Genomic DNA, 22,061 nt, shown 5'->3' with positions numbered 1-22,061 from the left:
AATCAATTTGTTATATTAAACTCCTGGAGAATTTAAGACAGCAGTTTAAAAAAGAAAAATTTAAACAGGAACTTCCTTCTAAGTAACACTGACATCATCAGTCCCAAAACTGATGCACTGCAGTTTGGACATAATTCCCACTGACAGAGTTTGGATGAAGAAGTTTAACTGATGTGGGATTTCTTCTCACGTGCTGTTCTGAGTTACACGTGTCCAGCACCTGGCTCAAGTGACAGGTATTACTAACCTGTGAGCAGAAACTGGGCTACAATTATAAAGCATCCCAAAGTAAAACGTGGACTTTGCGCCAAGGTTACCCCATTATTACTCGTAGCTTTTTTTATTATGCAATACCAAATTTTACAAAAGTTTTGTCTGCTTCTTCAGCTCATGTAGCTGCTCCCTTCCAGCTACACCCCTCAGCAGGACAAAAGGCATTATTTCTCATCAGAAACCTTACCTTGCTCATACCCATAGGCCACAATACCAAGTACTACAACAGATCGAAGTGCTGCATCCTCGCCTAGTCTTAGTCCATTTGAGTTATTGCAAATGAAAAATTAAGTTCTTCCTTACTGGAGTGTTTTTGCTAACTTTCAAAAGAAACCTTTAAGCAGCTATCAGAAGACTTTGCTTTTTTAAAAAAAAAAAGAACAAAAACCAAAAACAGATTTTAACATGGACAAAATTTTAATTGCTTCTAAACACATCCTTTTAGGTTCATTTATGAAGAGGATTGCCTGAATTTTTATGTAGCTTTTATTTCACCAATTGCACTCAGCAATGACTGCAAAAACAACTTAATGAATACATTCACAAATATAAATGCAAAATCATTTCACAGGTAAAAAAGCAGCTGTATATTGTTTGGACTCGAAACGTATTTGGGTTGTTTTCATTAACTACATATAAAACTAGTATTGGAAACAAGCAAATCTCATGAAATATATATTATAAATGAATGGTGGAAGAAAAAAAGCAGGAAAACAAGCAGTACTGGACATGGCACACACTGTCACATAACAAAGTAACTACTCACAAGTGTGCTGCCCAAGTGCCATTAAATCCCAAAACGAAACATCAGTATACTTGTACTAAGAATAAACTATAAGAACATCTCAAATATAAACTAATAAATATGTATACGTTATTTTCTCATATCAATTCAATCTGGGTAGGGAATCATTAAAAAATTAATAACTTGGTTACAGAATTTTTCCAAGAGACATTGCAATAAGCCATTCAGGTGTTAAAGCGCCAATGCAAGCATAAGTAATGCTTAATGAAGAGACACTCAAACAACAGCACAATGCACTATGAGAGGTTACCTCAACTTTCTCATTTTCCAGTGGGAGACAACTGATTGGCACTGTTTAAAACAGATTTGCTACCAGACGTGTACTGAGGAAATCCACATTAGATTCACTCTGTAAGCTTTAAAGGCAAGTTCAATATAAGCAAACAGAGGGCTTCACGGTGCTGGTCATTTCAGACTGCCATTACAGACACAGCTGGGCAGGAACAGATCTCATCTGCTCTGTGAAGAACTACATCAGACATGGGGTAAGAGCTGCAGGAAGTCTCCCATTTGCCAGACGAACTTCCCAGGAACATCTACGAACAACTTTCATGAGGGAAAAGAAGCTAAAAAAAATATTTCCGTAGGAAAACTAAGTAGGTTTACTGTGAGAAAACGGAAATTAAAAATAAATTTTATAATGCCATGCACTAAGAGAATTGTGCAATAACCCAAAGGACTATTTCCATTCCCTCAAAATGAGCAGACTTAATTGAGAAACATTGTTATGTCATTCTACTGATTTCAGACTGCCTGATTTATGAATTAGAGGTAAAATATTTCATAACTAGCTTTCCTTTGCTGGTACAATGGATTCTCTGTAGGACTCACAAGGAGACTCACATGATGAATTAACCTCCTTTGAAAAGCTAAAACCAAAACAAAATGCAAAACTGAGACCTGACACCACTTTCCGCCATTCAAGCAGGCCCCGTCCATGAATTTGTTTGTCCCAATGCTTACTTAGATGAATGCAAGCACAAAGAATAAGTGTTGAAGAAATATAAGCATCCTCCTCTTTACCCACATAAATATTCTTAGGGTTATTTTTTTTTTGTTTGCAAGAATTCCTTGTCACAGGTAAAAACAAGATTTTACAAAGACTGTTACCCTGCTTTGTTGGCTATTGTAGATATTAGTGGGTCATTTTTTTCCCTCTGATTGTAACCTTTCTAGCGAGTATTATATTTGCAAATATTATTAATTCAATAATTAATTTTTCATTTTTATTATTTGAACTTCTTTTTAAAAATCTTCAATACCCGTTACTAAAGCTATACTGGAATAGTCCTGTACATTTCACAGAATTGCTCTACACAGGCAAGGGCTTTGCAACTTCTCAGATGAAGCAGAACAAAATGAAATCTCAAGCCACCATTTCATAATAACACAGCCACAGCTGCACAAAGTACCAAGAGGCAAAGGTGGCAGGGGATGAAGTAGCTTTCATTAAACCAGCTGCAAAGTTTGGGGGGGGGGGGGGGGCGAAGGAACTTCCAGGCAAAGCCAGACCTCTTTTGGTGATGGAAGTTATTCAGTACTTTTTGATCTACTATTATTTACAATATTTTTTCCAATCAGGTTTAGCACAACCCCAGTAGGATTTCTTACATTTATTGAAAAGCTCCCTCTCTTTGCTAGCTGAGGTGGCTCTCTCTATGCCTGGTTTCCTAATACAAAAAGAAAGTTAAGCATAACAAAGCAAAAGCTCCCATTTATGCTTCCAAGGTTCCCCACTGCCTCACTGAAATATATGGCACTATCTAGTGTGTGTTTATTGGGTAAGTATTGCTGCAGCACAAGTCTCTAATTCAATACTCCCTGTTGACTACTAACACACTACTAGTGTCCAGGAGTGCTATTGCATGCTGCTCCAGCAGTAGTTACCACGCCAAAAAGACAATTGTTAAAAATTCTCTGATCGCACTTGAGATGGTCAGCAACAAAACAGTCAAAAGGTCAAAGGAAAAAAGAGATGAGGGGAGACTCTTCAGTCTGACCTCTGTCTTCTTCATGGACCAAAATCACTTCAATATCTACAGCCAGATTTCAGTCTTTATCCCAACTCTTTACAGACTTTGCAAATGTCAGAGGTAAAAAAGCAAAGAATAACTTTTTTTGTTGCATGCTCCTGAGATGGTCTCAGTTTGCAATCAATCCTTAGGGAACCCCTGAGCAGCAGCAAATTGTTCAAAGGACTCCCCAAGTCGTGGCAGAATTACTCCACACAGCGGTAGTATCCGATCAATCAGAATAACTCAAAGCACTCAACAGCCAGCAGGGATTTTCTAATTAAGACTCTTCCAATATAGTGAATCATTTTGTAAATGAAAATTTATTTTAAAAATAGCTTATCCGAAGCATGTAAGTGGGCGGGTTTTTATTTGCTTTTTAATTAATTATATGAAAAATTGATTCCTAGAGCTTTTAAAGGTACAGCCTGGCCACTGACTAGTATGAGAGACCAGAAATAGGAGTACTAAGATAAAATCACAGGGTTCCCTAGGTAGCAATGTTACCTTGGAAAGTCACTTTTGGCCCGATTTTGCAAAAACAGGTAGTAATTCTGTTTGGGGACAAGCTAAGCCTGATATTCAGAAGATGGGAACATCAACGTGCACAGCTTCTCAGTACAGACTGCCAAAAATAAGTCACGATTTCTAACAATTTCAGCTTTATGGACATACATACACATCACAACCATTGCTCTTTCTGCTACTACTTTCCACAAATCTACCTCTTTTTCTGTTTACTTTGCTCTTTGGACTTTTGAAAGATTGTACAGTACAAGCTCATCTGCAGTTTAAAACTTCACTAAAATTATTAATTCAGGGAAGATAAAAGAACAGTGAATTAGTTCAAGCCATAGCTAGTGAAACCACTGTAGAAATTAGAAGCATTATAGGCATGAAGCAAATGGATATGGCAAAAAATCAGTGGCATGGCTTTTAGTCTTTCAGGCTGGTGGCAGACACATATGTATACCTCGTTCATACACTTGAAGAAGAGCAAGCAGTGGCTGAAGCACAAACAAGGACGGGATTATTCTCCAGGCTCACCCCCGTCAGCTCGGCTTCGTATCAGAGGGGATGAATTTCATAGAAGCTTTGTTGTATCTGACCAGAGGTTTCATAGAAACTTTGTGGTATCTGAAAACCTTCCATTCCAAGGATGTTGACAATGGCTTAAATGCACAAAAATATTCGTGGTGTCCATAACTGACGGCATAGACTTAAAAGTTAATTTAGAGATAAAAAAAATGAGACAAAGAGAATGGAAGTAGGAAAAACTCTCCCCTATGGAGAGTTGGAGTGGAAGGAAAGCAACATGATCTCACAACTAATGTCCTTACCTGGAAGTCCTTGTCATTGTGGCAAGTGGTGATAGTGAAGATGAGGCTGATGACTTCCACAACACTTTTCCCCCACCAAGAATAGTTTTCGTTTAGATCCACTCAACCCCATTTTTCTCCCCAGCTTGGGACACTTAGCACTGCCTGGACCACGCTGGATCAGGCATAAGAGCTGTAAGCTCACTGTTTGCTAAGCATTGTGTGCATACAATTGGGTGATGCTTATGAGATATTTAAACAGCTATTACTACTTTGGTACTCATTAAGTGTTGTTTTTCCCCAATGGTTAAACCAAAGTTTACATAACAAGAGCTAGGAGAAGGTAGGGGAAGGAAGGATCAATATTCACACCGATGCCAATCACTTCAGGTGAGAACCCATGGTTGGGCATTGGGGTATGCAAGTGGGAGGCCACGAGAGTATCAGCACAGAGAACCAAACTGCAGGAGAACAAGAGTACCAGCAAGGCAGCTTGGGGGGAAGGTCAAGTGAAAAAGAGGAGACAGAACTGCAATCCTAAGGACCTTCTACTTGTAAAGGGTAAAACACGGTACTGGGCAACACATGTAAAAGAAGTGACAGGGAACAGTGCAATTTCTTTCTATTTTCAAGTTTTGTCTATGAGAAACTAGACATGTTAAAGAAGCTTCATGATAAAAGCATCAAAGCTAAGGAGAAATAAGTGGTTGTGCTATCAGATTGAACTAAGTAGCTAAAGCACCTTCCATTTAATAAAGCTGGGCACCAAAAATCCTCAGCACACTGTCAATACACTTGTCCCCAGGCTGTGCTAGCTGAGTTCAAGTGTCACCCTGACATGTAATAGCTGGTGCTCCATTGCCACGTGCGAGAGCATTTGAACATTAACTTCATTTTATCCTGAACAGAGGTGCTGACACTGCATAAGAGTGATCATTTAAAGCAGATTTATGTAAACAAATGCAAGTTTGTGTAAACACTGTTTACAAGTGACAGTGTATAAATTAGCTAGTATATTGCCGGAGTAAGAAGAGACACCAGATAAAAGCTTGCTCTTAGATCTGAGAGATAAGTATTAGATAAATGAATTCAACTATTACTTTGCAAAGCAAAAATGTATATAAAGCTGGATACTGCTTTCTTTTAAAAAACAGCCTTCAGGGATAGTTTGCTATCTATCCATGGAAAAAAAAACACAACATGTTTAAAAGATGACAGTGTAACAGAACTGATTCAGTTCATTGCACAGCAAAAGCTTTTTTTTTTTTACTGAGCTCAGACAGTCAATGGTAAAGCCAAACACACTAAGTCCGTCACCAAAATAAAGCGAAGATATTTTCGAAATTCTACTCTTTAAAAAGCAAACAATCAGACAAGACAATTGAAAGAGCTGCTACTACCTTGATATTGATCATGACATACTGTATGCTAGCAACTGAGAATATATGGAAATGCAGTGGCACTTTGGCCACCCGGGGCTCCGACACAGAGCCATGTACTGGCTGCATGACAGGTGCAGAACCAAGTCATGTTCAGGCTGTTTTTATTGCTCGTGTTTATATATTTTTTCTGCGCTGCAGCAGCATGGCAGCCATTTCGTCCCAAGCTGCCACAGCAGTCTGAGATAACCTTCTTCTCACTAGAGGTGTACGTACAGCACAGAAAACTTACAAAAAAAGGAGTGGTCTCATTCCCCCAGACTGGTATTATTGGATAGATATGACTGCACAATATATAAGGATGGCCTTGAGAGAAGGCTGAAGCAGAGCAAAAGCCTGCCTGCCCCTCCACCCACAGGGATGCCCCACAGACAGCAGCTTTCCCCCCCTCGTTCAGCAGCTCTCCCTCTGCCCCCCAAACAAAAAGCAAGGAATTTCCCATTTAATGAAGATTCTTGGGACTACAAAGTTATCTGCTCTCTGAAAAATAAAACGTGGAGACTTATGCCACTTCATCAGTGATGCTGAGATGCACATAATTGCACTGGTATTAATGGACAGCTATGCAAACAGCCACCAGCTTTGGTAGTTCTGCACATCATGCTACATGAAGGAAGAGACCGCTTATCAGCGATGTACATAAATATTATAAGCTCTAGGGCTCTATTTTCCTTCCTGTATGTTTCCACATGTAATTTCTTCATTTTGAGCACCACCCCACAGGAATGTATTTGACTTCGTAATTTGCATTTTGGTCTCAAAGCAACCAGCTCGTAACAGCTGGATTAGGGCCAATATAAAGCATTCTGAGATAGCTACTTACTCAGATCTGTCCACATTAGTTCGTAACAAACTACCAGAGAAACAATCCAAACAGTAGTTCAGTGCTTTTCAGCTCCTTTAGGAAAGTAAAATTGCCCTTCAGGTTCTAAGTGCTTAAAATAACCAAAATAAGTCTCCAGAGGCTGGTTCCACACACAGGATCAGTCTGCCAATTGCCTAGGTGCTTCAGGATCTCCTTTAACCAGATTCCTTTCTTTTGCTGACCATATTGTAAAAACTGAAAAGAAAAAATGATGCCTTTGCTGCCCTTTTATAAAGGCCTGATGCCACCAGACTAAAAATTTCTGAGTGTAATTCATTTCTTTCCTCAAATTAAATTGCAGGCACAGAATACTGAACTCCACCAAATCTAGCATGAACATTAGAGAACTGCACTGGATGAAAATAAGGATAATAGATAAAAATCTTTATAAGTGCAATAAAAGAACATTCTGTAACATATTGCTGGGTTCTGCAGCTTTTTCTGCAAGTATTATAGCAATTCTACTGACCTGTACATGGTGTTCCTTGCAATGTTCCTTTTTTTTTTTTATTAACACAGTGCTTGGGTGAAGTGAGCAAAATAGGAACTTTAAAATACGAGCTCCAAAAGGAATATGGACATGCAAAAGAAGCATAAGTGGCAACATCCCACCATAATTTCCTGATGATTAGCAGTCACACAGTGTTACTGTACATATACACGCAGTGTCCCAGACTTAATCTGCAAACAACAGAGACAGGGTGTAACTGCAAAAAACCAAGATGGATGCTACATCCAACCATCAGAGTACTTCAGCACTCTAAACAAAACGGGGTAAATGCTCATCTCTCTGTGGAGGGAAATAAACAAAGGGCAATCAGAAACGGCATGCTGCACCACAGTTTTGCCTGTGAAAAGCAGGAGAAAGAACAGTGGGAAACAGGAGAGGCTGGCAAGTTTGGGGCTAGCAGCATGTACAGTTAGTTGCCTGCTGAGGGGCGGGAGATCCTGTGCCTCGCTCTCTTCAGGTGGGAATGGCTGAACTAAACAACCAAGAGAAACAGAGTTCTTACCTGTCAGGGGCAGAGAGAAGGTGAAAACCTCCCAAGGAAGAACGGGATGCGTCAAAGGTTGCAACCCTGTACCACCCACAGAGGGAAGCGCTGGAGGGACACTCTAGAGACTACATTCAGGTGACCAAGCAGTATCCTGAAGCCCAGGACTTTCATCACCGCCTTCCTGGAGAGATGGCCAGCTCTGCATGCTAAGCCAGAGAGGCAGGCAGCGATCTACAGTCTCCATGCATGAATGGGATGGTGACATTTAGGAGGGGATTTTAGATGCATGAAGATGTGGGGTACCTTTTGGGACAAGACAAACCTGTAAAAGACAACAGGCTGTACCTCAACCAAAACAGACTCGCAGGCTTCTAATTTCTTGGTTTTTAAAACCCTGCATTAAGTAATTAATCCTTAAAATATTTTTCCTAACATATTTGGCCAAGGAATTAAAATCATTGTAACATACTTGAACATGTGCTATACTCAGAATTGTTGATGTCTAGATATGTTTTGCATAATATCAATTATTTACTTTTGATATTTTTTAAACTGTTATCATACTGCTACTAATTGAGCACAAGTACGGAAAATAGTATTTAAGCTGACTAAAAGTAGAGTGCATACGTTTTTTAGCTTTTACTTAGTATGCATTATTTTAGATGGGGACCTTGCCAGAAAGATTGGTGAGGCCTTGTTAAAAAGTGGAGCTCTCCAAGTTGTTTAGCTTGTGGAAATGTCAGTCAATCTAATTCGACTTCTTATGCATCGCACTGAAGTTTAGAAGGCTGGGCATTACTGCCTTTTTTTTTTTTTTTTTTTTTACTGTGCTGCTCTGGTATGTATGTATTTGGGGCAATAACTAGAATGTGAAATTGTAATGGATAGCAGAACAAAATGCAATTGAAAAGTGACTGCAGTACTGGAAAGAACAGCATTAGAGCTGCATTTGAGTAGCCTCCTAACGCAAAGGAAAGGAAAACAACTTCGTGATGAAATTTGCAGATGCTTGCATAGTTGAAGTTGAGAATATTAATAGATCCAGAGGAAAATTCACAAGGGCTATTAACAATACACAAAGTAGTCCAGTACATGTAATTTCTTTTGTTAACAAGAGATTCTAACCCTTGGAGATGTGAAGAAAAATGGGTTGAGGCAGGATTGCATGTGGCAGCCTTTGTCTCTGGCAAGCCAAATGGCCTGGGGGAGCCAACCCCAGAAAAGGGGCCCTCAGCCCCCCCAACCCTCCTCCTTGTCCATGTGAGGGCATCTTCCAGCCTGCTCCCAGCACAGCTGCCTTTGGGCCACTCATGTTGGGCATCTGAGGCTTGCTGAGGTCACAGTGGCCACCGCTGCCCTGCCTCCGCCCCAGGCCCTATAAAACAGGCCCCCCTGCAGCTGGCCTGCCACTTGCTCAGCTCCTCGGTCCTCTGAGAGCCAGCGTACACAGCAGGAAGAAGGCTAGAGAAGGAGCAAGGCGAGCGGCAGCCCTCCTCGGTGTGAGGACAGCAAAGCTGTCTGAGGAAGCAACGAGAAGGATGGCAGCGAACAAGAGGAAGATGTGTCATGGGCAGAGGGACAGCACCTCCGGCACAAAAGACACCAGTGCCTGGGGGACACCTGGAGCCCGGCCCAAAGACACTTATCAGCGATATCATTGGCACCGCAGCGAGGCGGGAAACAGGCCGGCCCCTCAAACATACATCAGCAGGGGGCCTGGGCCTAACCAGTGGTGCAGTGGTGGTGTGGAGCGAAGACGGGAGCGTGAGGCGGAGAGCCGTGGGGAGCCGAGGCGTGCCTGTCGGCCAGAATACAGCGTGGGACCCAGCCATGGCCGTAAAACAGACGGCAGCATTGAATCCATGCCCAGAAATGAACTGGACAGCAGCATGGGGCCTAAACGTGGAACTGGGTGACCCCCTGGTTCGGCACCCTGGCTGGAAAACATACCTGATGGGAGGCATCCCGTGTGGGCAGTCCCAGGCAAGGACTGGCTTGTCCTCCTGCCTAACACCGCGGAGCCCATGGAGGTGGGCCCACAAGAAGAGGCAGAAGAACCCGTGGAAGTGGATCCACCTCGGCCACATCAGACCTGTGACTACCCCAGCAGGTCTTTGCTCTGTGCTATCAGGGAACACCAGCAGCTTCGCAGCAGGGCCCGGCGAGCTCCCTACTCGTCATCGCTCAGGCTCCATCCCAAGCATTAGCTTGGAGCCACCAAACACCCGGCAATAAAGAACTCTTGCCGATTCTCAGGGGTTGTGTGAGTGCTTCTTTCCCATCCGCCAGCCCTTGTGCAGGAGGTGACAGCCCTTCTGCACAGAGCCTCGAGGAAGAGCACAAGAGAAGACCCAGCTTCCTTCGGGCTGCTGCGTTGGGGTGACAAGAGGAGTCCCCAGGGGCCACCATGCACCTTTAACATTTGTTAAAATAGACTGAGGGGTGAAAATAGTAGCGTGTAAGTGATTATAGGTGGTTAATTTCCCATATTAAGAGTGAGTTTCTATATCTGAGTAATTGGTAACGACAGACAGAGAAGGCTGAGGTACTCAGCAACTTCTTTGCCTCCGTCTGCACTGGTAGATGGGCTTCCCTAGTCTTTCATTTCCCTGAACCCATAGATGGAGGCTGGGGGATCAAAGTCCCACCCACTGTAAGTGAAGAGCACACTCAAGACCACCTGATGAATCTAAACAGGTACAAGTCTGTGGGACCTGATGACATGAATCCCAGGGTCCTTAGGGAACTGGCTGATGGAGTTGCCAAGACTCTCTCCATCATAGCTGAAAATGCCTGACTGCCAGGACATGTCTGTGGTGAGTAGAAAAATGGAAATGTCATGCCCCTATTCTTCAACAATTAAAACAGAGTTGGACAAAGAGTACTACTCTTGAACAGTTAAAACAATTAGGACATTCCTTCTTAGAAAGAGCAGTCAGGCATTGGGACAGGTTGCCCAGGGAAGCGGTGGAGTCACCGTCCCTGGGGATGTTCAAGGAAAGGTTGGATGTGGCGCTTAGGGACATGGTTTAGGGTGTGACATTGGTGGTAGGGGAATGGTTGGACCAGATGATCTTGAAGGTCCTTTCCAACCTTAATTTTTCTATGATTCTATGAAAATCGCAGGACAGTATTCAAAAGCTGGGGAAAGCCAAAAGGCACAGAGAAACACCTGATTCAGACTGACACTGCCAAGGGGGCTGTAGCTAATGTTCCCCTGAAAAGGTTAAAAGAACACCCAATAGAAAAAATAGAAAAGGCAAGCCAGACCACACTCTTGTTATAGATACTTCTTAGATACACAGATAGTAAATTCCAACAACAACAAAAAACCTCTACCTCAATGTTTTTTACTTTTTCCAATTCATTCATGCAATAGCAGTAGAAAATTTTAGACCTTTGTAAGACTGACTTTGTTGTTCTATAGTATCACAGAAGTGATCCAGTTATGTCATAAGCAGTACAGACACAACAAAAATAAAGCCTGCTGGCGTCTGAACATGAGCCAAGTGGCAAAAGATGCACAGAGAAAGATACAAGAGGCAACAGGAAAAGCAAGACTGCTTCATATTTTATCAGTCTTCTGGAAGTAATTGTTGAGTGCATGCATGAAATTGCTTTGACAAACATAAGTCAAAGGCAGGAGAAAAAGCAGACTAAATTACATTTATAAATTACAAAAAATTACACACACCCAAGAGAATTGGGTGAACAGAAGGACTCTATTTGCCAGGAAGCATGTCAGACTATTCATGGTGGAGAATGTAAATTGCAGTGATGGAAATTACAAGTAATAAAGCATTTCAAACAGCAGCAGTCCACAACAGTCTCCCAGCAATCCCCACCGACAGCAAAGGACCATGAGCAGGGAGTAAGAAAATTAAAGCATCCCCTGCTACCGCTACTTCAGCTTCCCTTCCCTTCTTCTTGTTACTACCGTAATTGCCATTTGCATTGTCTGGCTGACCTAATGCCTCGTTATGAGAGGTTATATGATTTCTTCTCCAGCCAGTCCTCTGGTACAAGTTATTCTCCTTATTGCAGTGTTTCTACAGAAGCTGGCTGGCTGCAGGGCACTGTTCCTTGTCCCTGCTTTCAGCAACTAAACCAAATTTAAAGATAATGAAAATGTAACAGCACTATTAGGAAAGCAAGAGGCTGTACTTGCTACAGGAATAGTATTTAATCAGCTGTGAGATGGAAAGAGGTACAATACAATAGTTGTTTCTCTGATATTACTGTCATTTTCAAACCTCCTAGCAGTATCTAGCCCGCTCTCACAGCATTTTGAAAACTACCTCCTCGTCAGATACTGAAAGAGCAAGTACAGGAAACCTAACACAGAGAAGTCCCAAGTCTCTGGATGCTCAATTCAGCTGTTACCTCAGTCACAATCTACACTGCATGCCCCAAAATGCAGTCATTTACAAGTTCTGTGATGGGAGGGATGATGACAGAAAAAGTACAGGAAAACAAAACATTATTCTGATCATTTGAGAATTTTTTCTTAAATATATAAAAGATGTATATAAAATTCACTTTTATCTATAAGACTCTTCACATTGATATTCCCACTGGTACACATACAATCAGTGTGAGAGAGCAGGTTAAGATGCTTGGAAGACAAGTACTAGCGTGGCTGTAAGCCTGGGCCAGATACTTCAGATTGCCTCTTGAGGGGTCTGTGAACTAGCTACTATCGGACTAGGAGGTCCAACCCAGCTACTGGAGAGACCTTAGGATCTGAAGGTCATCGTGTTGGGCCAGCTACTGGAGAGACCAGCCTACATGTGCACACATCTGTGCTGGAAATGGGATACCAGAAGATTGTGGCCCAGCTACTGGGTGGACTGGTTGCCTAACACAAGCTGCTGAAGGGATCAATATATTTCCAGTAGCAGGCTTTCATCCTGACCACCCAGAGAAGGGAAGAGGACGAAGCTGTTGGTGCTCTTTTGTTTGCAAGAAGGCTGCATTTTCTGTGTACGTATGTACACACACACAAACACGTGTCTCTTGGGAATAAGTACTCAGCCTTGCTATGGACACAAGGACATGGAGCAGCAGCAGCCTCACTCACCTCCATCAGCCTCTGGGATTCAGCAGCACCTAAACACTTAACAGCAATTTTTCAGAGTGATAGAAAACTATACAATTTCCTAGACCTTGAAGAACGCTCCCAATAAATAGCAAACTCACTTTTCCTCCAACATCCCGCAAAACAAAAAAATGACAAAAGAATCTTGGAAAAAAAAAGAATTGTTTTAACCTCATTCAAGTGCTCACAGTGCCTGCTCAACTCCAGGCCTATTGGATGAGATCAGTAACACAACTAACGCCATTTATAACTCTTCCTAAGTGCCAGCTGGTCACATACCTCCAGCTTAAAGATAGAACAATACCAGAAAACGTGCGTGTCCCTTCTTTTGCCAAATAGATGATACAAATGACTACTAGGGACTTGCAAGCTAGCTGCTTGGGTCCACTCATTGATCCAACCAGATTTAATAATGGAATAACTGACTTGCTTTGAAAGAATCTAAATCCACTCACTACCTGGGGATAGCAAAACTGGAAAAGACAAGCTGTCTTGGAAAAAAACAACAACCCATTCTAGCAATGCAAAATTATAACAACACTGATAGTTTCATTTGACTCTAGAATGTGAAATATAGAACATTACAATAGACAGCAAGGGCTACCTCTGCAATCCTGGAAAAGAAAATATAGAGTACAGTTTCTTAAAATTCATTATGCTGCTTATTGAAAAGCAGCCTTTTTCTACCTGCTAATACAAGAAGGACACAAGCTAAAATAAAATGTTGTATTTGTATATTTTAATGTCTTTCAAAAGTCAAGAAGTCATGCACAGGTTAATGCCTGAAGTAGTAAATTACTGCCCATAATATCCAATACAAAGCCTTGGTTTTCCTCAACTTCCACTGAAGTTCAGAACTGTCAGGTGGCACAGCAGTGATACACACACTGCCTGACATTTGAGCAAATGCAACTCACAGTGAAAAGCAAAACATGACATCCAGTTGCTTAGTCAAACAGCTCTGGTTCATAGCTGTCACTGAAGTGTTCACATGGGGACTACAGACAGTAAAACGACTGATCTCAGTCATTTTCTCCCTGACTAGGGAACAGTTTAACATCCTGAATACAAGCGATGTCTGAAGACACAGCCTAACCCCCCAGCAGACATTTGAGGAACACTCCAGCATATAGCATCACCAGAGTATCACGCACTTGCATTACAGGTTTAAATCACTACATCCCACAGATTTTGGTGCAAATAGTTGTCTTTTTTCCCCCAAAGTTTTTTCAAAGCATGGCAGAGCTATCCGAGCAGTCCCTCAGCCGGAGCCAGAGGCAGCATCCCCACTGAAGCGCACAAGAAAGCTCTCCATAGCAACCGGGGCTGCAGCGGCTCACACAATCCCTCTTCTTCACCTGTGTCCCAAATCTGTTTTTTCTTCCATAGAAAATTGCTTAGCAGCTCACCTGACAACACGCAAAAAGCAGAAGCACAGAACCTGTTCCACACAGACTTTACCAAGGGTGCAGCCTGAACTGGACTTACTGCTGCAGGGTCCATTGAATCTGGGGCTTGGAACCACTCAGGAAAATGCAGAAGAAAATTATTTAAGTAATAATATATTACTGCAATGTTATGACAAAGTAATTACTATCACATGCAAGTATTACCACTCATATCATTGCCTGATGCTGCTTATTAGATTTGCTTTTCAGACCCTTTTTACTTTGGCAAACTTTAACTATTTCATCTGATCAACCAAGTCAATCTATGCAAACTACCTCGTTTGGAAATTTCATCCAGAAACAATACCAGCTTTCCCAAGAGCAACCCCAGTAGAAACAAAACATCTTCCCCATGCCTGAACCTTTCACACCTTTTTTTTTTTTTTTAATTATTATACCCATTTTGAAGGCAGGAATACAAATTTTTGCTGGAGCTATTGCAGACATGCCTCTTTCTTTAAAGATTCATGCCGTCTAGCCCTTATTTGTGTACCTGCAATATTCTTTACTGCAAGACTCCCAGTTTTGTTCTTTATAGAAAATGCTTGTGACAAACCTCACAGCTATTCCAGACAACTGTTTATTCCTTATGCTACTACACATTTGCTTTAAATGCATTACCTAGACTGCCAGTCTATTTAGGATTGTATCCCCAAAAGGAAACACATCTTCACAAATCAGGTGCCATAAAATTTTAATTTTGCTTTGCACAGATGTCAAGGCAGGGAAATGAAAATCAGTTTCAAGGGCAGGAAGAGCCTGGAGCCAAACAGCTCCTGGGAAATCCTCAGGAAAATGGGCGGATAATTTTTTAAGAGAAGAAATTCATGCAGTTTTATCTACAAAACTAACATGAAAATTGTGAACAGACTCAATCTCAGGATCATACAAAGACTCTCAGATGTGGGGAATATGAAAAGAATAAAAACTACAAACCATGACAATGAGATATAATCTCACCTAAGCACAACAGTAGGAGCATTCAGCTACACGCATGGCTCGCTCAGTAAAAGCACAAGTCGTTAGCTCAGCCATTTAACTGCAGTTATAAGATACGTAGATCTGTATGTAAATAAGTGAACTGTAGGAAAATCCCACTGCCAGCACTCAACTGCAGCAGTCACAGCCACCTCCAGCGACCTCTCCCAGCTGGAGCAATGAAGCAATGCTCCCTCTCCCTCTTTGAAAGGTCTGGCTGCTGTGCTGGAGTAATAGGCAGTCCCTGCAGGCTGCCTGCCTCTAATGGCAAGAGATAAACGTGCTTTAGAGAGCAACATTGCTCTGTTCCTATATTCACTGCGAATCTGATCTGAAGAATCCTCTTGTATTAAAGGAAGCTATTAAAAGTTTACCTGCTTTGAAAAGAAGCCCTATGTCATCTTGAACCTTTAAAACAAGGAGGGGAAGGAGGGAGAGGGAGGGATAAAAGGTATCTTTAGGTATCTTTGATTTGCCATTCAGCAGTTGTCAACTACTTAGAAGTCACTGTCCACATGCATCCTTTTTTCAAAGGAGTGACAGCCACAGGGGTAAATGCTGTAACTCCACATTCTCCTAAATATAATGGCTAGTTTTTCCCCACAGTCACCTTGTTCAAATACTCTATTTTCATAAATTGTTCATTCATTCTTGAATAACAGCTAAGAATATACTAGATCTTTTTGTTGCTTTCTTTTCATGCTGAAGGGGAGTGGCCGCAGGAAAAATATATTTAAAAAAATCAAGATAAAAATTTAAGTTCTTAAGTTTAATGGGAAGCAATCTATACATTTTGCTCCACAGCTTTGACTTCAGCCTGAGAGATCTGAAGCCTCTATTTCTTCCAAATGCATGTGGTCCATGAGTGCCACCAACACCATCTGTGACTCCCCTTTGCAGGCTGTCTGCTCTGCATTACTGAAACGTATTTCAGGGCTAGCTGCAATCTTACCACACTGTAGTTAAACCTCCCGGCACTCTGTGTATATTAGAAGTCCAAACAGCCTGAGATATGCCCCCATCCCACTACATAGTCGTCAAGGCAAGAGAACAAACAAGAAAATCTAGAATGTAGCCAGGTTACACAGGTCTCAGAAGGGGGAAAATAAACACCAACCAAGAAATGCTTTACTAGGGCAATTTAACAGAACTGCTGCCCAGCATGCTTCTCAAATGTTGAAGATTTCTTCACCTTTCAGCCCTCTTATCCATCCCTTATCTGCTGATAGCCCAGCAGCGCTCTCCACCACCAGGCCTACATGCACAGCCAGATGCAGTCTCGATGGCAGAAGCGAGCAGTCTCACTCTCCTGAGCTGTTCACCTCAGCCAGACAAATCCTCGTCTTCTCCGCAGCAGTAGGCAACAAGAAACATTCTCCCCTTGAAAGCTCCTGAACTTAACCCGTTTCTTAGTGTGACGTGAGAGAACAAGCCTCATCCATACAAGGCCAAGGAACAGACGAGTCAGCACAGCAACAGATGTGTTTTCCTATCTGCATTTTTCCTATCTGATATTTCCCATCATCAGCACCCTGCCTTGCTCCGGGACACAGACATTACAATTCCAACAAGTTATATGAGAGCTGAAGACCAACTATTTCTAGCAAGAGGAACCAACATCCCATGGACATACCAAGACTAAAGTTTTCCCTCTCTACCACTAGAATGCTACTTTGTCAGTCCTCTTTCGCTGATCTTGTAGGGCATGATTTGGAAACTCACCATGTTTCTTTTTTTTTGATTTAAAGAAAAAGATTCCAATCAGAACTTTATTCCTGCTCAAAGAGTAGCAAGTTTAGAGACTTAATGAAAAAACATGCTTTTGTTATCGATTTGTATCACTGACAGCACTCTTCACATTAGTGTAATAGGCAGCAGAACAACATCATGAAGCGGACAACCAGCAGAAAGGTGCTAGAAGAATCCAGCAAGACAAACAGGGTAATGTGCGAAAAAAAAAAAGCCTCCACAGCATAGAAACTACTAGTCCTTTTTATTGAAGGCAACTTGAAAAATTTTGAGAGTCAGGAACTTTAATTTTTGCCTGAACAGCAGCTTGAAAGACTTGAAAATGGGTGCTCTTACTTTTACACTGCACACTTCATTTCTTACGTGAAATGTGCAAATTACTCATGAGAGGACCAAGAACATGGTCTCCACCCTCAAAACTCTAGTAATTTGACAAGGTGGTAGTTCAAAACCTAAGTTTCATTTTACCCTTCTTTCTATCAACTTCACAAGAACACCACCAACAATAGCAGCCAGCTCAATTTGTCAGCTAGGGACCCTCACCAGTATAGCCATGAATGCAAGTCCACGTGTAAACTTGACTGTTATCTTGGCTATATCTATTTGGTCATACGAGAAGAGGGAACTGCCCTGAAATGCAGTTTAGGCAAAACAAAGCCTCCCACAGTTCTTACCAGGCAGTAAGAAACAATCTAACCTGAGTCAGGCAGAATACGCAGGGAACCACAGAGTGGATTGCTTGCCCCACTTCCGCAAATCCTGCACAGATCCATCTCCAAGCAAATCTCTACCATTCTTGTTCTGCCATTAATTTCTTCTACATCCTTTCAAAACAAGTTAGGACACACAAAGGTTGTGTCTCTTGATGTGTTTACGGCATAGGATTAAGCCAACTGAAGGGAATCAGTACTGACCATATGTGTTGCTTCTCACATCACGCTGCTCCCAACTGTGTCATTCCAGAGCAAAACCAGCAAGTTCTTTCCATTGCTGCCTGCCACCAGTACTTCGTATTTGACATAATGAAAGTTGCTGCATTACACATACACATAGAAATTCATCCCATTAGCCTTCCCTTTGCTAAGCCAATTGGGGGAACTTAGCTATCCAAAATACAGTCAGTCATATTAGAGAGTTGAACAGAAGCAGCCTAATTATTTTCTACATTCTCCTACATTTCTATATTCTCCTACAACTTCTCCTAGAATGAACAGCTTTAATCCTACCGTACCTGCACACCAGAAACACATCTCTATGTATGTATTCGTCATTCACAAATTCCTAAGGCACACCATCTCTTCGTCTCAGGGAGGAAGAAGTACACACAGATCAGAAAAGTAAAGTAGTAATGAGAGCATGGGTCTTTTCCTAGTTCTCCTGGTGATGCTCAGCAGGTGCCCACACCTGTATACTTTTCTACAAGTGTACTAGGTCAGTGAGAGAGCAGTTGTGGTCGAGTTCAGACGCCTAGCAAGGTAAAGCCACCACAACAAGATGCCCTGCACTCCCTGATCCAAGTACAGTTCAAACAGCGGAATGAGAAATGCAAGTGGCAAGTGTTTTAACTGTTTTATTCCAGCCCCGCTCAAAGTTCATAGCTCAAAGGCTAGGAAATGCTATTACTATGAACACCATCATTACCAGCTGCACAGGAAGATAACATTTACAAGGCCTTCTAGTCCTTTACACACTTTATACCTCACCTTGTACATTTGGTGAGTTCACCGATATGTACAAAAGTTCCCCAGAAGAATTCACCAGTTCATGTGTCCAGCCAAGCATCACAGACAGAAATGGCTTGTAAGCCTTGAAAATATGGCAAATCTTTCCTGCATAGAAGTAAACTGAGACACCAATCAGGAACTATAAATTGACCGAATTCCTCCATCCACCAAACCTCTCATCTTGTACTGAAACCTCGCAGTAGGTTGCAGCCAAATGAGCGCATCATAGGTAGTACCAGCTGGGTTCAAAGATGCAGATTTCACCCATTTTATTTCTCGGGCATTGAATACTAAAATCATTGGTAGTTTGCTCATCAAGAACTTCCACACACACAGAAGAAGAGGAACAGCAGCAAGCTTGTGCAAACAAACTCAAAGTCTCGAGAACAGCTGTTAAGAACATTGTACTTACATCTTAATTAAATCAATAATCCATGACCAACTCATCTCTAACTGCTCTAAACTGGTGATTTTTACACCAATAATTATGTTTCGTCCATTCCAAACATGGAATAATCTGTTTCTTTAAGAAATCCTAAGTTTATAGAAAGTTTTTATTACTAAAAATTAGGAGAAAAAGTCGGAAAAAAACCTGCTATAGCAGACTATTAGCCTCTTTCGATAATTTTGGTTGGTTCTACTGGTTAGATCCTCTTACATATAGAGGTCATATACAGTTTCAAACTTTGGCAAGTTTGTGACAATTATGCAATTACCTTCAAAGATGCACAGAATTCTAGAAACCAGTACTATTGTCATTACTACCTAGAATAAACACTCAAGGATGTGTTTTCAATATATTGTAAAAGGAACAGTTTGACTCTTTGTCCTTAACAGATACCATGAAACACTCACTATAGCACTGTCCTTTCAAAACACAAGGAAAGCTAATGCAGGAATTTCTCCTTTTGTTACAAGTCTCCCCACAAGTCTCAAACGGGAAAGAAAAATGGTGTACAACTCTCTCACAACTGACAACCACAATCTCGCAAAACTTCTGGCAAATATGACAGTTGAGTACGCACACACCGAAGTCAGTCTTTCTGGAGATCAGGGCTGCAACTTCCTTGTGGCTTTCTTTCCATTCAGTAAATATGGAACAACAGTACATTCATACAGATGCTACAGAAAAACATTTTTAAAGACTAAGGTTTTCAGCTGTTACAATAATGTTGTGTTATTAAAAGTAGTGTTTCAGCACAGCAGAGTCAGAAAAAGAAGTCAGTTTCAAAAAAAATAGTTAAAATTGGTTTCTATCACTGCAAGTTCATGAGGCCCAACATTTGTTATTGGACTACTGCGTTTTCAGAGTTAAAAACAAATTTATCATGATTTCCTCTCTGGTTTTGCTCAACAATAGGCCTGGAGAAGCTACCTGGAAGCTTCATCAGCCTCCCCGCCAAATGATCAGCAGATAAGCCCCATACGGCAGGTCCTAATCAAGACAGCCCACCTCTTGAAAGCAAACTGCAGGAGTGCCAAACCATGACTTACTGTAAGTCTTGTTAAATTTAAGGCTTTGTTTGGATTGGGTTTGTGTTGTTTTCTTCATTTTGTTATAAAAACTCTAAGCTGCTGAAGGCCTAATTATATGAGTGTGTCTGTAGAGAGCTATTGTCATGAAAGTAAGCCTGGACATATGATCCAAAGGGCTTTGGATCAGTTCTTAAGGTTGAAAACCCACAAGACAGAGAACAAGAACTCAAGTTCTGACTTTTTTCACTTAATCTTGTAGCTTTTAGGACGCTGTTGACCATATGTATTGGGAGCAGGCTCATTAATCTCACTATTTGCTGGCTATCATTTTATACCAGACACCATGCAACACACCAGAGGACTGTTTTCACATACTACCTATGCTAAAAAAAAAACAAAAGACACGAAACACAGAATAACCACACTTATCCCCCCTGGACAGAGGAATAACCTAGGCGAAATGACTCAATGATTGACAGTAATAAAAGGTAAGTCCATCACTGACCAAGCCCGGAGCTCAATGGTGTTCCAAGACAATGATCACCATATATTTTAGAAATTAGCAACGTGCTATGAGATACGGCCAAGAAGAAATCAATATTAGAATGAATTGGAACAAACGCATAAATTGACTTTAGCATTACTCAAAATCAGACAAAAACAAATCCTTGATAATAAGAATCATCAGCAAAGTCCTCCTGAAATCACCTGCACGAACTGTAGACGTTCTCTGTCAAGCCTCGTGTGAGAAGCCTCACCATTTCCAGTACCAGCTTCCAGTGACCCAGCCGTAGTGTCTTACTGAAACCCAGCTCGCTGCCTGCCAAGCAGCACCAACCTGCCTTACCCCACGGCTCGTACTCACCCAGCAGAGCGCCCACGAAGATGACGACCTGGGCGGCGGTGGCGAAGTGTCGGTAGCCCTGCTCCTCGCCGTGCCCGCCGCTGTTCGCCGCGCTGCCGTTGCCGCTCCACACCATGCCGCCCGCCGGCCCCCCGGCCGAGGCGCTGCCCGTCAGTGAGCCAGCGGGGCGCTCGGGCGAGGCGGCGCGGCGGCGGAGGGAGCCCCGGCTGGTCCGCTCGCCGTGTTGCTGCGTCCCGGGAAGCGGGCTCGGCTCGTCATGCCGCCACCCCGCGAGCCATTGCCGCCGGGCGAGGAGAGGAGGAGATACAGCGGGCTGTCCCCTGCCGTTAGCAGTCCCATGCTTCTCGCTCCCTCAGCGCGCTCCGGGCGAGCCGGCGGAGCGCCCGCTCCGCTGCCCCGCTGCCTCCTCGGTAGCTCCGTGTGGAGCGAGGCAGAGCGCCCGTCCCCCCGCGGGCAGCCCGCTAGCGCTGCCGGCGCTCATACTGCCCGCTCTCCCGACGGCGGGCTCCCGCCGCACCCCAGCTGCCCCTCAGCGAAAAGCAGCTTGTCGGTGAGTCCCGGGACAGGAGGCATTTGAGCCTCAGGAAGCCGACATGCTCCTCTACGTCCCTGCGTGACAGCCCAGCCCAGCCCAGCCCGGGCGGCGCGGAGAGCCGCACAGCCCCGCTGCCAGCCCCCGGGCACACCGGAGGGCCGAGCTCCCGCCTCCGCCATCACGTGGCTAGCGCGGCAGCGAGGGCCGCCATTTTGTCGGGGTGTGTCGCGGGCGTGCCGGGCTGCTCCCGGCACCGCCCCGTGACAGGAGCTCCCTGTGGGCGCAGCGGCTTCTCGGGAGGGTGTTTTAAAGCAGGTCCCGAAACTGAGTTTCCACGTATGTTATCTGCTGAAATCTTGCAGGCTTGTTGAAATACGTATAATACTGAATCTGCCAGGAGAGATCCTATATAGGCATAGAAATTTGAGTGTTTAAATGCGCCAAGTGTGCCTCCATGTGGCAGGTGCCCAGCTTAAA

At 42.9% G+C, this 22,061-nt stretch overlaps 1 protein-coding gene across 2 annotated transcripts in view; it reads right to left on the bottom strand.

Moving 5' to 3' along the window:
• GPR176 (G protein-coupled receptor 176) overlaps positions 1–21,858 on the bottom strand; it is a 38,306-nt gene extending 16,448 nt beyond the window's left edge. Inside the window, exon 1 of one of the 2 annotated variants that reach the window (XM_040559126.1) lies at positions 21,050–21,858. In XM_040559126.1, coding sequence (XP_040415060.1) covers positions 21,050–21,164 — 115 coding nt within the window. In that variant the 5' untranslated portion in view covers positions 21,165–21,858. Of the gene's footprint in view, positions 1–16,187; positions 16,268–21,049 lie in introns of those variants that run through there. The other variant, XM_040559129.1, reaches the window with a different exon arrangement.
• Positions 21,859–22,061: the final 203 nt, after the last annotated feature.

The sequence above is a fragment of the Cygnus olor genome, chromosome 5, assembly GCF_009769625.2.
Source record: "Cygnus olor isolate bCygOlo1 chromosome 5, bCygOlo1.pri.v2, whole genome shotgun sequence".
NCBI classification, from domain to species: domain Eukaryota; kingdom Metazoa; phylum Chordata; class Aves; order Anseriformes; family Anatidae; genus Cygnus; species Cygnus olor.
This window is presented reverse-complemented; position numbering and strand designations above follow the sequence as displayed.